The 16,100-nt window shown below is 35.6% G+C and overlaps 1 protein-coding gene across 4 annotated transcripts in view; it reads left to right on the top strand.

The window, feature by feature from the left end:
* Positions 1-16,100, top strand: part of PTEN (phosphatase and tensin homolog) — a 95,124-nt gene that overhangs the window by 53,385 nt on the left and 25,639 nt on the right. For 2 of the 4 annotated variants that reach the window (XR_014825592.1, NM_001143696.1), the window contains 2 exon segments: positions 9,485-9,528; positions 11,529-11,767. Coding sequence is in view for 1 of the 4 variants with exons in the window: in NM_001143696.1 (NP_001137168.1) it covers positions 9,485-9,528; positions 11,529-11,767 (283 nt within the window). In the remaining 3 variants the exon portion in view is untranslated. 4 annotated transcript variants of the gene reach the window in all.

Genomic DNA, 16,100 nt, shown 5'->3' on the forward strand with positions numbered 1-16,100 from the left:
ATTAGTTCAAGAAGTTTGATTGAGAGCATTGTTAGGTCGTTTCGAAAGTGTAGTGATGAGGTAAAACAGTGTTGGCACAGATTCATGTTACTTGATCTGCTTTAAATGACTTGGCATCTAGCCCATCTTTGAGGCCATAACCATGTGGTAACTTGAAGTGTAATTCACAGAAGAGCTTCTGTTAAAGCATTAATGCTATCTTCCATGGAGGGATGTGTCTAGAGTGGATATAATTTTGTTTATTCTGTGTCTCTAGGTCAATTGATTGAAATAGCTATTAAGGTATTCTCTAACTGTATGTAACATAAATAAGTTACCTAAAATTGTTGAATTGGGTGGGGCAGAGATGTGAGGATTGCTGCTTGATACAGCTCTCTAACTTTATCTTTAACCTTTCCTTTTTTTCTTTTGACTTTATGAGAGTTTTTTTTTTTAAAGGAAAGAAAAATGTAAAGAGAATATCTTACCATTTTGCTCTTGACCATTTTTTGCTTCCCAAAATATTGACTATTTTCTAATTTTAAAAAATGATACATGAAATATGTCTCTATATGGCTTTTATTAGATAGTATCAGTTATGCAACAGGAAAAATTTTAATCTAAAGTTATGTATACTAATTCACTGTTACAGTTTTGTAAAGTTTATTTATCAAATGTAAGAACAAGATTCTGTCTTTAGTGGGCTTTCACATTTTCACCAAAAAGGATGAAAGATTCTCTGTGTTTTATTGGCTCATGAGATGTTGCCTTTTTTTTTTTTTTTTTTTTTTTTTTAAAGCCGCACTCACAGCACATGGAAGTTCCTGGGCCAGGGATTGAATCTGAGCCACTGATGCGACACATGGGATCCCTTAACCCACTATGCCAGGCAGGGATCAATCCCACTTCTCCAAAGTGACCCTAGCTACTACAGTCAAATTCTTAACCCACCGTGCCATAGTGGGAACTCATGGGATGTTGCTTTTTAGTCTTTAATTTAGTGATCTTTCTGCTCTGATAAGACCTCGGAGTGAAGTAGATATTAGTATTGTTTCTCCTAGTGACTTGTCACTGATTACCTAGAATCATGAAGAAGCAAAACATTTATTGAGTGCTTGCTACATGTTAGACATTCTAAAACATTTTGTTAGTGTAGAGGTGAAGAAGATATAGTTTCAGCCCTCAGGTGATTATAGTCTAATGTGAAAGGTAGACAAAGTATTATAGAATAGCTGTTGTATAGAAGAGAGCTTTAGCAAACAGTGAAAATAGTGATTGTCCTCTATAGGAAAGGTTTCTAAAGAAAATCATGTTTGAGCTGGGGTGAAAAACAGCTGTAGAGGTTGACCTGCAGGCTTAGGAGGAAGCGAAATGGCATTGCAGGCAGAGAGAATGGTATGTGAGAAGCTTGTTGGCATAGTAGTGTTTAGAATATAGCAAATAATCCATTATGGTCAGATTATGGTGTGTATGGAGAGTGTAGTGGTAATATGTAACAAGATGAAAGAAAGTAAAAGGTGCTGCAGAAATTTAAATTTAGGTGGGGCCCAGTTTACAAATCATCTTTCTTCCTCTTTTCTGGTACCCTTATTTCAGGTGCCAAAATGCTCCTGTGGAGGAAAATAAAAACCACAAAGTTTTGTAATTTTGAACAAATGGATTCAGAAGTTAAAAAGCAAAACAGGACATGAACTGTCAAAAACTAGAGTCTACTATAAATGAGTCACTTCAGGGTTAGACTCAGGATTGGGCATTTAGAGAGTCCCAGAAGGAAGGTAGCAAGATATTAAAGACAGATTTTGCCTTTTTCAAAACTTTATTTGAGTTTAACATTATAACCAATGAAAGGAAAGGAAATTCTTTTCATTCCTGTATTCAGTGGCTTCCTGCTCCCAGAATTTAGGACTTAGGTTTGTGCTGTCAGTGTTGCTGGTCACTTGTGTTATTATGGTTAAAGTTGGCACTGGGATCTAGCCTGGAAAGTTGATTGCCTGTTTTGTTTTTGTATGTGCAAACATTGGACTCCCAAGTTGATGAATTATTTCATTATTATTTGGTGCACATATTTTTAACTCCCTTATACACCCATCCACTTAATGGAATCATAGACTTTCAGAACTGGAAATACCAGACAGATCATTTAGTCCAGTCCTCTCATTTTACAGATGGGGAATTCGAGGCCTAGAGAAGTTAAGTGAGTTGAACAAGGTCACACAGGTACATGTGGTAGCAGACCATCCACTGTTGATGCCAGTATTCCCTTCTGGTTTTTTGTTTGCTTGTTTGTTTTAACCTCCCCAATTTTTACTTACCTCGGAAGATTTAGAACTACCAAGTTATAGCATGTTGTTTCTGATGTCACTCTTGAGTCTTCTTTACCTTTCTACCCTTGTTTATATTTCTGGCTCTGGGTAAGTGAGTCTGATGAATAGCAAATGTTTCCCTTTTTTTTGGCTGTACCTGTGGCATGTGTAAGTTCCCCGGGCAGCGATGGAACCTGCACCACAGCAGTGACAATGCCAGGTCCTTAACCACTAGGCCACCAGGGAACTCCAGATGTTTCTATTTTCTTTTATTTTTAGGATATTAATTACATGTGATGTTTGTCTTTGCAAACAGATATAAATGGAAAGATCTTAAAATATTTGCACTAGACATACCTGTATTTAATAGCATATTAAACTTTTTATGGCAACACTGACATGTGGATGAAGAAGCATTCTTAATGTGGACCTTCTGATGATTGGCTGTGTCTGTTTATATTGCTATATTATCAGGCATTCAGTTAATTATTTTAAGAAAGGACACCATTAGCTTCATGTCATTAACCAAACTCAGGTATACTTGATAAATTACTTAGTGCATTAATCAGTTTTTGTGCAAGTGTGTGTATTTCATTTTTGTATGTTCCTCTATAATCTTTTTGTGGAGGTTAGGGAAGGATTGTGGAGATAGGGTATAGAAACATAATATAGTTCTTGCTTTTGAGGATCTTAATTAAAAAAAAATTACTTCAAAAAAAAGGGAAAAAATGAGTTCCCCAGTGGCTCAGCAGGTTAAGGATCTGTTGTGATGTAAGTTCAGTCCTTGCCCCGAAACTGCCACATGTCTTGGGTAAGGCCAAAAAAATAAAAAATAAAATACAAGATTTACTGTATTTCGTTGTGTATTTTATTATACATACAACTCTATCATTTTGTGGTAAACCTGTAACTGTTGTTATTTTTAATTTGTTATTTTCTTTTGTGAGGTAGAGATAGCCCCCTTGAAGAGAAAAAAGAAGAGACCTACTTGCTTAGCTGATTCTATGTCAAGTCTCACTTCTCTGGAAGCTCTTCCTACAAATCTTATCCTTTTCTTCACTTTCTGCCTTCTGCTTCATAAAAGCTCTCGTACAGTGCATCTTCATTTCTCTTGTCTCATATAAGCCAATATGAGATGGTAATAAAAAAAAATATCTTTTGAGTTTTAGTTATAAGTAGTATAAATGGTTAGATCTACCTAACACTTGTCTTAGTCAGATCCCATGTGCCATTCATGTATCTTCAGTTTTGGTTTGTTGAGAGACTTGTCTTATCACAACATACCACAAAAAATTTATGGGGAACTGTGTGTGTGTGTGTGTGTGTGTGTGTGTGTGTGTGTGTGTGTGTTTAGGTACATTTATTGGAGGTTTGTTTTCTTGGTTTTTTTTTTTTTTCTTTTTTTGGGTCTTTCTTTTTTAGGGCCACACCTGCAGCATATGTAGGTTCTCAGGTTAGGGGTCTAATTGGAGCTGTAGCCGCCAGCCTATGCCACAGCCATAGCAACACAGGATCCGAGCCGTGTCTGTGACCTACACCACAGCTCACAGCAAGGCCAGATCCTTAACCCACGAGCAAGGCCAGGGATTGAACCTGCATCTTCATGGATGCCAGTCAGGTTCCTTAACAGCTGAGCCACGACAGGAACTCCTTGGAGGAGGTTTTAATTAAGAGTCTCCTTTCTTACACTACCAACTGCTCCTCAGATCACTTTCATCAGTACTAGGCCCAGTATATGCTCTCACATACTCCTTATCCATACTTGTCAATTTCACAGCTTTTTTTACATTTCCATTATCATTGTTTGTTGGTTCTATCTTTTATGCTGAATACTGCTCTTGTAGGAAGCCTGACTTTCACTAAAATTTGTTATTGTTTTGTTTTTAAAACAGTTTTTTGTTTTTGTTTTAAGTGAAAGTGTGGAACAACACTGGAAAAAGTTTGACTTTTGTAATCAAAGTCAAACTGGCTTGAGTCCTTGCTCTTACATTTATATTGTAGTTGGGGTGAGTTTTGTAGTACTCTTCTAAATTTTAGCTTTCTCATATATAAAATGGAGGAAATATTAACTATTATGTAGTTATTCAGGTTAATTTAAAAATATGGAATCTTCTTTGTAAGGTGTGTACATCTAGTATACAATTAGTAGCTCATTATTTTCACTTTCCCTGCATCTTTTCCTCTTAATAATATTTGAGAGTCAATGTATGAAGGTAGTCTTAAGCAGTGTTCATCAAGCCAAACATTTTGAGCTGCTGAAAAAGTATGGGGATATTAGAGAATGAAGCTTCATGAAATTCAATATGTTTGTTTTCGTTGTGCTGTCATGAGACCAGTTTCTTAGAATTGTTTCCTAGCATATGCCTCCCCATCACCTTTTAAGCCTTACCATTACATGATTCCTTATAAAATACTCTGTTATGGATTCTTCACTACTGACCATATCTCTTCTTTAATCTGTACCAAAGAAAGTATAAAATATGACTATTTTCTTGGTCAGTTCTCATCTTCCTACCTGTCTCTCTCTTTTTTTTTTTCATCTTTTTTGGGCCACTCCCATGGCATATGGAGGTACCCAGGCTAGGGGTTGATCAGACCTGTAGCTGCTGGCCTATACCATAGCCACAGCAATGCAGGATCCGAGCCTTGTCTGTGACCTACACCACAGATTACAGCAACGGTGGATCCTTAACCCACTAAGCGAGGCTAGGGGTCAAACCCCTGTCCTCATGGATATTAGTTGGGCTTGTTAACTGTTGAACCATGATGGGAACTCCTTTTTTTTTTTTTTTCTTTTTTTTTCCTTTTAATTTTAGTGAGTATATTTAGTAAGGATACAAATATATGCACATGTCATTATTAAATTTTCTTTCTAGAAAAACTCAGTGTACTAAATTATATAATAAATATATACTATTTACTAAATTAAATAGTAAATAGTATTTACTATTAATATTAAATTAATATTTATTAAATATTTAGTATATACTAAATACTAAAATGGAAAAGCTTTGTTTTCAGCAGTATTATGAGAATTGATTTGTTTCAGGTCTTTGCTGTTAGAAATTAGTGGATTACAGTTTACTAGTTCAACCATGAGGATTTGAGTCAAAAAACTATTTAAAATAGAGGAACTCTACAGATATTTTTAGGATTTCTAAATGTAAAATAAAGGCCCATAATTGCTTCTGTGAAACTCTGGGGTAGTAGTACTTCAGCATTCAGAATTTTTCAGTTTTCAGAAAGGTGACATGGAAGCATATATATATATTTTTTTTTTTATATTTTTTTATTTTTTTTAATTTTCCCAGTGTACAGCAAGGGGGTCAGGTTATCCTTACATGTATACATTGCAATTACAGTTTTTCCCCCACCCTTTCTTCTGTTGCAACATGAGTATCTAGACATAGTTCTCAATGCTATTCAGCAGGATCTCCTTGTGAATCTATTCTAGGTTGTGTCTGATAAACCCAAGCTCCCGATCCCTCCCACTCCCTCCCCCTCCCCTCAGGCAACCACAAGTCTCTTCTCCAAGTCCATGATTTTCTTTTCTGAGGAGATGTTCATTTGTGCTGGATATTAGATTCCAGTTATAAGTGATATCATATGGTATTTGTCTTTGTCTTTCTGGCTCATTTCACTCAGTATGAGATTCTCTAGTTCCATCCATGTTGCTGCAAATGGCATTATGTCATCCTTTTTTATGGCTGAGTAGTATTCCATTGTGTATATGTACCACATCTTCCTAATCCAATCATCTGTCGATGGACATTTGGGTTGTTTCCATGTCCTGGCTATTGTGAATAGTGCTGCAATGAACATGCGGGTGCAAGTGTCTCTTTTAAGTAGAGCCTTGTCCGGATAGATGCCCAAGAGTGGGATTGTAGGGTCATATGGAAGTTCTATGTATAGATTTCTAAGGTATCTCCAAACTGTTCTCCAGAGTGGCTGTACCAGTTTACATTCCCACCAGCAGTGCAGGAGGGTTCCCTTTTCTCCACAGCCCCTCCAGCACTTGTTATTTGTGGATTTATTAATGATGGCCATTCTGACTGGTGTGAGGTGGTATCTCATGGTAGTTTTGATTTGCATTTCTCTTATAATCAGCGATGTTGAGCATTTTTTCATGTGTTTGTTGGCCATCTGTATATCTTCTTTGGAGAAATGTCTATTCAGGTTTTTGCCCATTTTTCCATTGATTGATTGGTTTTTTTGCTGTTGAGTTGTATAAGTTGCTTGTATATTCTAGAGATTAAGCCCTTGTCAGTTGCATCATTTGAAACTATTTTCTCCCATTCTGTAAGTTGTCTTTTTGTTTTCTTTTTGGTTTCCTTTGCTGTGCAAAAGCTTTTCAGTTTGATGAGGTCCCATGGGTTTATTTTTGCTCTAATTTCTATTGCTTTGGGAGACTGCCCTGAGAAAATATTCATGATGTTGATGTCAGAGAGTGTTTTGCCTATGTTTTCTTCTAGGAGTTTGATGGTGTCCTGTTGTATATTTAAGTCTTTCAGCCATTTGGAGTTTATTTTTGTGCATGGTGTGAGGGTGTGTTCTAGTTTCATTGCTTTGCATGTTGCTGTCCAGGTTTCCCAGCAATGCTTGCTGAATAGACTTTCTTTTTTCCCATTTTATGTTCTTGCCTCCCTTGTCAAAGATTAATTGACCATAGGTGTCAGGGTTGATTTCCGGGTTCTCTATTTCTGTTCCATTGGTCTGTCTGTCTGTTTTGATACCAGTACCACACTGTTTTGATGACTGTGGCTTTGTAGTATTTCTTGAAGTCTGGGAGAGTTATGTCTCCTGCTTGGTTTTTGTTTCTCAGGATTGCTTTGGCGATTCTGGGTCTTTTGTTGTTCCATATAAATGTTTGGATTGTTTGTTCTAGTTCTGTGAACAATGTCATGGGTAATTTGATAGGGATTGCATTGAATCTATAGATTGCTTTGGGTAGTATGGCCATTTTTACAATATTGATTTTCCCAATCCAGGAACATTGAATATCTTTCCATTTCTTTACATCTTCTTTGATTTCTTTGATTAAAGTTTTATAGTTCTCGGTATATAGGTCCTTTACCTCTTTGGTCAGGTGTATTCCGAGGTATTTGATTTTGTGAGGTACAATTTTAAAAGGTATCGTATTTTTGTATTCCTTTTCTAATGTTTCATTGCTGGTGTACAGAAATGCAACTGACTTCTGAATGTTAATCTTATATCCTGCCACTTTGCTGAATTTATTAATCAGTTCAAGGAGTTTTGGGGTTGAGTCCTTAGGGTTTTCTAGGTATAGTATCATGTCATCTGCATACAGTGACAGTTTGATCTCTTCTCTTCCTATATGGATGCCTTTTATTTCTTTTGTTTGTCTAATTGCTGTGGCTAGGACTTCCAAAACTATGTTGAAGAGCAGTGGTGAGAGTGGGCATCCCTGTCTTGTTCCAGATTTGAGTGAGAAGGCTTTCAGTTTTTCCCCATTGAGGATTATATTTGCTGTGGGTTTATCATAAATGGCTTTGATTATATTCAGGAACGTTCCCTCTATACCCACTTTGGCGAGGGTCTTGATCATGAATGGATGTTGAACTTTGTCAAATGCTTTTTCTGCGTCTATTGAGATGATCATATGATTTTTGACTTTTTTTTTGTTAATGTGGTGTATGATGCTGATTGATTTGCGTATGTTGAACCATCCTTGTGAACCTGGGATGAACCCAACCTGGTCATGGTGTATAATTTTTTTGGTATGTTGTTGGATTCGGTTGGCTAAGATTTTGTTGAGAATTTTTGCATCTATATTCATCAATGCATATATATTTTTTAATTACATAACACTCAAGTGGGTTTTGGAATTGTACCTAAAATAAATGTTTAACTGTTGACTTTAAGTGTATTCCTCTTCAATAAGGACTACATGCATTCTCAAACTCAGATCAAGTTCTGCTGCATTTGAGTTTGCCATAAAGTTAAGAGAAAATCTTAGATGTTTCAGAATTTAGGGATTTTGAAATGGCGGATTAAAAGACTGTGGCCTTTGTTTAAAAATGCTAAGTTTTTATTTTAAATAATTTAAAAAATATCTGGTTTGGTTATTAGTTGGAGTTACCAGGATGCTGCTGACCACAAACTAATGTATGGGATCCCTTTCTGAGCCTATTAATGTTTGTCAGTGTGGCTTATTAATCATGAGTCAGCCAGTACATAGTAATAAATGTGTGGCTACTACTAAAACGCCAAATTTTAGTAGGCTGTAAGTAATGCTAAATCGGTGTGTTTCTATTCTGCATTTATTTTACTTATTACTCTTTCATTATGCTCAGACTTTAATTAAAACGTATAACCTGAGAAATTATTGAAAACCTTTAGCTTTCTAAAGAGAGAAAGATCTGGCTTAAAAATTTTTAGTAGGTGTTGTGTTTGAGTAGATTAGCACCATTTAGTTTCTTTACTTCTCCTTTGCCTTTGTAATTTTACCATCTTTAACAGATGTCTTTTAAAATAATAGTTTGATGGAGTACCCGTCATGGTGCATCGAAAAGAATCAACTAGGTACCATGAGGTTGCAGGTTTGATCCCTGGCCTTGCTCGTGGGTTAAGGATCTGGTGTTGCTCTGAGCTGTGGTGTAGGTCACAGACACGGCTTGGATCCTGTGTTTCCATGGCTGTGGCGTAGGCTGGCAGCTGTAGCTCTGATTTGACCCCTAGCCTGGGAACCTCCATATACCGTGGGTGCGGCCCTAAAAAGCGAAATAAATAAATAAATATTAAAATAAATAAAATAATAGTTTGATAAAACTGTATATGCTCAGTTATGAAGCAAAGATAAAATTGAAACTAGTTGTTTACACATACTTGTGAAATCAGAAAGTTCATTAGCATGTACAGTTTTCATAAAGAAATGTGAAAGTAAAGATATAGCTGAATTTGCAGTGTTATGTATTAGTGACATCACACTTTTGTGAGCAAACGTATAAACTATGATTGCTTACATTTAACATTTTAAGCTTCTATTTCCTTAATTGTAAAATGTGGATAATAACAGTACCTACTTACCTACTTTCTAAGGATTCTTAGAATTAAAAGAAATAAGACGTTTAACATAATGCCCAGTATTCTATAAAGGTCCATAAAATGTTTGTTACTGTTATACCTTTTTTTTCCTCAAGTGAAGAAAATAACTTTATATCCCATTTAAACTTTTCTTTTAGATGTGCTGAAAGACATTATGATACCGCCAAATTTAACTGCAGAGGTAGGTATAAATACACTCTTTTATGTTAGATAACTTGAGGCCAGTAGTCTCAATCTTGCTGTCATTGCAATAATGAATAATCTCAATTATCAAGTGAGATATTTATCTTAAAGATGGTCTTAGAGGGAGTTCCTGCTGTGGCACAGTGGGTTAAGAATCTAATTGCAGCATCTTGGGTCACTGCCTAGGTGTGGGTTCAGTCCCCAGCCCAGTGCAGTGGGTTAAAGCATCTGGTGTAGGTCACAGCTGCAGCTCAGATTCAATTCCTGGCCCAGGAACTTCGATATGCCTCAGGTTTGGCTGTAAAGTAACAAATAAACTTTTTTTAAAGATAGTCCTAGAAAATTTGAAAAATTTTACTGTTGTGGTTTTGGAAACAAATATCATATAAACCTGCTGGTAGTAGTACAAGGAAGACTAAAATTTAGAGTAGACTGAAAATAGGGAGAAGTTCTTAGACCAACAGTAGAATAAGGAGAGGGTTATATCTATAGTTTGAGGCATTTGGTGTAAATAGTAAGAGATTACAGGTAGAAAGAAAGCAGAAAAACTTAACTCTATTGAGGAACATGACCTAAATGGTGGAAAAGGGTGTAATAAAATATGGATAAGAGGAGCCCGATAGATGAGAGAAGGAGCTGCTTTAAATGAGTTCTTCTCCAGGTATAGTAAATTCTGTCTCAGAGCCCACAACAACTTTCATTTGTATTTGTGGGGACCCTTTGCACCATGAAAGACCCAGAGAATCGAAAAGCTTGGACAGGGTGCCAATGAAGTCAAAAAGAGAATTGGGTACCATGAGCTACCGATTGATATATTTGTCATTGATCCTTCTTAAATAACTAGAATGGACATTCCAGCACTTGTTTTGAGAATTAAGAAGTGCTTTAGCTGAGAGCCAGGATAGAATGTTTCATTTTTAGTGAATTTAGGCTACTGCATAATAATCAAATAGTCTTTTAATAGAGATTTAGCTAGCTTTAAATAGATGTTTAACAGGTTTACCTGGATGTTTTTGTATGCCATTGGGGAACCAAAGATGGTAGGCAGATGACTAAGTAAAAGCTGTCCTGATGACTCTGTGAAGAGCTGTTCTGTCACACCAAAGGCTTAATTGAGCGTACCTTGTACCACATTGTAAATGACTTGCTTGATATAAAAGACATATTTTTTACATATTTAGATGATGCAGAGGATAATTAAGTACTATGAATGTCAGGACTTTATAGAGTGGAATCTAGGCAGAGACCAATAGATAAAATTTAATAGTGATATATTTAAAGTCCTATTTTTGGAGAATTAAACAAACAAGCAAAAACCCTCTACTCCAATTATAGGGAACAGAGAAGTTTGGGGTTCTTATAACTCATGTGAAAAAACCTGAAACTTCCTTTAATAAACTTTACTATGATTTTATACATTTTTTAAATAGGTTTTTTTTTCCCCAGTTTCTTTTGTAAATACTTTTAAAGTCATGTGTATACAGCACTATTAGCAAGACCATCTTTAAAATAACATGCTTGGCATTTTTATTGTATGAAGCACAAATTGCTATCTTTTCCATTGTTGATTTATTAGTGAACTATACTTTCTTTGAAACATACATTTTGTAATGATCCAATATTATAAGTACTGCAACTCCTTTTGTTAGAAAATATATGGTAAGCCCTGATAAGAAGGGCTCATGTGACATTTCATTTTGAGTTTACCTCCATTTCTGATACGTTGTGACCTCTGATACATTGCTACTCTATTGCAAAGTTTCCTCCTTCATAAAGTGGGGAAAATGATACTTGGCCTCCCTATCTAATGGGGAAATTTGAGTTAACAGGAGATTATTTTCTATTTTCTATTTGAAAATTATCAGACAATTTTTCCCTGGAGTTCAGTTTTTATTTAAAATCTCTATTGAATTTATATGCAAGATTTCAAAAGTTAACCTACTTTTAATTAGCAACTCAGGAGAGATTTTTTTATTCTGAGGTTATCTTTTTCCACAGTTGCACAGTATCCTTTCGAAGACCATAATCCACCACAGCTAGAACTTATCAAACCTTTTTGTGAAGATCTTGACCAATGGCTAAGTGAAGATGACAATCATGTTGCAGCAATTCACTGTAAAGCTGGAAAGGGACGAACTGGTGTAATGATTTGTGCATATTTGTTACATCGGGGTAAATTTTTAAAGGCACAAGAGGCCCTAGATTTCTATGGGGAAGTAAGGACCAGAGACAAAAAGGTAAGTTATATTTGGTTTTTTTTCATCCTTCTTCTTAGGTCTGAGAATTTACTAGAAAACAGAAAGCTAGTTGGTAACCCTTGTTTCTTTCCTCTAAACATTGAAATCAGTGTACTACCTTAACTTTCATATGAGCAAATTACTGATTCATTCAGCTTTTTGTTCATACTAGTATTTTCATATGATGCTAGCAAATCTTACCCATTAACTGTATTCCATTTTTGGTCTAGTGAAATCTTTGTGAAACATTTTAAAAAGCTCATTGATTAAAAGTAAGCTTGATATTCCTGAAGTTTGCTTGAGAATAAAGTATCTTTGGATAACGACTTGGATGCTATTACCTAATAAAGTGTGATCTTTACTTTTATAATACATAAAGATTATTCTTTGATATGAATATTTATAAATGTGTAATGATAATTAATATTAGTTAAAGGTTCTTCCCTTATTTAGAAGACTAAAGACTGTGCTAAAATCAATAACAAATTTGTGTAGTATATTTGAAGCAAAAGGTGAACTATTGGAGAATTTTTATAGTAATTTTCAAGTGATTTATTTCTTTGGGTAGCGAGTATGGCAAAATATGTTTACATTTCTTACAAAGGGACTTTGTTCATTTCTCTCCCTCCAAGAAGAAAAAAAACTCCAAACTATTCCAGATAGATGGAGAAACTTATTTAGAGAGCTCTACTGAGGAAGACATCCTAACTTTATATGAAAAATTTATCCTGGTTTTAATAATTTTTACAACGAGGAAGGTTCTCTTCCAGTTTAAGCTAATTTTTTTTTAACTCAGCTTCAAAACAGATACAAGTGATCGTAGCTGTCATTTTCAGCTGGGTAGTTGCATTGATTCTTGGTTCCTTTACTCCTTCCTCATTCCTTATTATTTGTCTTTGTTACTTTTTTGAATTTTATCTAGGATGCCAAAGTACTGTTTATTGGTGATCCTTTACAAAATTGTATCTTATTATTAATGCATGATTTTGGTAAATGTTGATTTTAACAGCTTGCCGTACATTTCTGTATACTGTGTATACCCTGGAATAATAGCATTAGAATAAATTTGAGAGCACATTCTGTCCTCTCCAGAAAAGAGGACCTGAAGATGCTTACTTTGGTTCATCCTTTTTTCATTTGGAGGGAAACAATTGCTTTTACTGATTAAAAATATAGAAGGTAAATTGTTTTATACTTAAGTGGATAAATGTAGGCAGCACAGAGAAAAGATACTGGGGAGAAAACCATAGAGAGGTAGGTCAAATTAAAATACAGTCACAGAAGCTGTAATAGAAATTTAAAACAGGATTGATGATCAGCAGACATTTTGGTAGTGGAAAAGAAGTAAAGTAAAGAGAATTTAAAATAAAAATAGTAAAGTGTAATGTGGAGCCAGACTAGATTTAATTTAGGGACTCCTTTTATGCTATATACCTTTTAAAACGTGATTAAAGCTATAAATACTTTCCCACAAAAAATGTGCATGGTATACTTAAACATAAAGTTTTGCTTATAGTTTTTAATTTCAATTTTTTTTCCTCTTTTTTGGGGGGAGGGAGGGAGTACCTGTGGTATATGGAAGTTCCCAGGCTAGGGGTCTAATCAGAGCTGCAGCTGCCAACCTACAGCATAGCCACAGCAACACAGGATCCGAGTCGCATCTGTGACATACACCACAGCTCATGGCAACACTGGATCCTTAACCCACTGAACAAGGCCAGCTATCAAACCCACATCCTCATAGTTACTAGTCGGGTTTGTTACCACTGAGCCACAATGGGAGCTCCCCAATTAAATTTTTTTAACAAAGAATATAAAAGAAAACTTCTTAAGAATTATGTCTCATTTTCTTTTTTTAATGCCAAAATCAGTGGCTACTATTTAAGAGTGATGAAAAAAATCTAAGTGGTACAAATTAACTAAAATTAAGCTTTAATTTTACTCAACAGTAAGTTTTAATGAAAGGGCTGGTATTATTTAGCTTTTAAATAACATGTTGAAACTATCCATTGTCTTTTATGTCATTTTTTATATCCAATCAGTTTTGATTTTGTTTTTGGTGAAAATAACTGCTCAAAACCCTATCTCATGAAAGAATGAAAGAGCAAAGAATAAGAATTCTCTGACTCTTTAGGTAAATTCATGTTGCATCATTTTCTTTATCTTCTAGTTATTGAGTCATTTTTGGCAAGATTCTGGCATAATGCTATGTTAGGAAGGAATGGATTATGACTCCATATTTTACTTTTATTGTTGAAGAATTAAACTGTTCATAAGTTTGTATTTTTTGCAGATGCAATTCTAGATATTGAATTTGCCTTCCTTAAACCCAGTGAACTTATGTGTAGCAAAGAATTTCATAATTGCTCCTACTTGAGAAAACCTCTTGAGAAGTCCTTGATTGAAAAGTCTTGTCTTTCATGGATTTGGCAACTTTCACACCAGTAGATTTTTCAAGGGTATTTACCCTTACACAGTCTGTGATTCAAAACTTGACACTCATGAAGCGGTAGAATACTTGTAATTATAACAGTAGATAAGACTTCTCTCAAGATTGATGGTGGGATCTTACACATCGGTGTATACTGATGAACAAAGAATGGGGTCACAGTGACATGTAAAGCTTCTGTCTTTACCAAAGCAGGAAAACCAGATGTTTTGCCAGGCATGAAGGTGTACTTAATGTCTATAGTACACTGAGGTTTCTGCAGGAGACTTTTCTGGGGGCAAAGAAACTTCACTATTATGAAAATGTTAATATCCCCTGAAATTTCCAAAGGGGACTCCAAATAGGAATTATTCTTTGTGTTGCCATGCATGTATGTAATGAAAACTAGTAGCTGGCTAACCTGAGAATTCATATGCTGAAGAGAAGTGGTATTTCCATTCCTTTCATGACTGCTTCATAGTATAGAAAAAAAGTCAGTTTTTTTGGAATGGATGAAATTCTTTGACAGAGGTATTACAACAAGCTTACTTTTCTGTGGCAAACTATGTTTGACCATTTCTAAGGTATTTGCCTTTACCACATTTGCTGTGTGAATTTTGTTGTTGTTGTTGTTGTTGTTAATTTGGCATTACAGCCATTACCCTTGTTAGGGTATTTTAATCAAGGATTTTGAGTTGGGGGGCAGTAAGGGTTTATTTGGTAATAGGGCAAAATGGTAACAGCCTGACTTTTCTAAGCTGTACTTTTGTGTTCTTAGAGCACACACACCCGCCTCCCGCCACCCCTGCTGCCCTTCCCTCTCTCTCACCCTCTTATGGATACCCACCCCCACACATATGGATACATGTCCTGATGTAGGTACTTCTTTAGGATAGTTGGCTGAATACTTCTGATTGTGAGAACTTGGGATATTCCATCCCATCGTGTTCAAGAATAAAAATAAAACCCAAGAATATTTAAACTTTATTATATTCTATTTTCTCTGTTTCCTGTTTAAGTTAGATCCAAGAGAAGTCTCCATAATCAACAAGTTGAGGACATATTGTAATTTGTCAGTGGTAAGGTATTTTAGTCATCACAGTCTGGTAATAGTGATTGTCAGTTCTTTCTCTGTAGAAGTGAGGAGAGGATATTTGATGAAATGACAAGCCCCCTGAGATATTGATGTGAAATAGGAGCCATAGTAAGAAGACAGCAAAAGAAGTATTTATGAAAATAAAATGTAAAGCCTGTATTGTTGTATGGTAGAATATAATAGCTACATCATCAGCAGATGATATGCTCCAGGCACAGCGTTTTCTCCATCCTCTTATAGGTTGGAATCTCATCCAAGTGAAAGGTGATGGACTAATAGAAAATGGAGTTCTGGGGAGTTCCCATCGTGGCTCAGTGGTTAACAAACCTGACTAGTATCCATGAGGATGCGGGTTCAATCCCTGTCCTCGCTCAGTGGGTTAAGAATCTAGCATTGCTGTGAGCTGTGGTGTAGGTCACTGATGCAGCTCAGATCTCGCGTTACTGTGGCTGTGGTGTGGGCTGGCAGTTACAGCTCTCATTCGACCCCTAGCCTGGGAACCTCCATGTGCCATGAGCATGCCCTAGAAAGACTACAGAAAAAGAAAAAAAAGAAAATGGAGTTCTGTACGTATTAAGGACTCAGTAAAATTATGTTTGGCTGTTACATGATATCAAGATTTGGAATTAAGTAATTTGGCCAAAATAGATCCCTTTAGCATCTTGGAGTCAAAATAAATCATTGTGCTCTGCTTTGCTTATTTCATTAACTCATGATTAATTGATATACCTAGACCATTTTTTGGGTGAATTATTCACAGGCTCTAAAGGAGTAGCCTAATGTACTCCTACCTTTTTCCCTGTGTATAT

This window comes from Sus scrofa, chromosome 14 (assembly GCF_054392235.1).
Source record: "Sus scrofa isolate SSC_HxYL_T2T_F1_AM1 chromosome 14, Sscrofa_HxYL_maternal_Yorkshire_Landrace_v2.0, whole genome shotgun sequence".
NCBI classification, from domain to species: Eukaryota; Metazoa; Chordata; class Mammalia; order Artiodactyla; family Suidae; genus Sus; species Sus scrofa.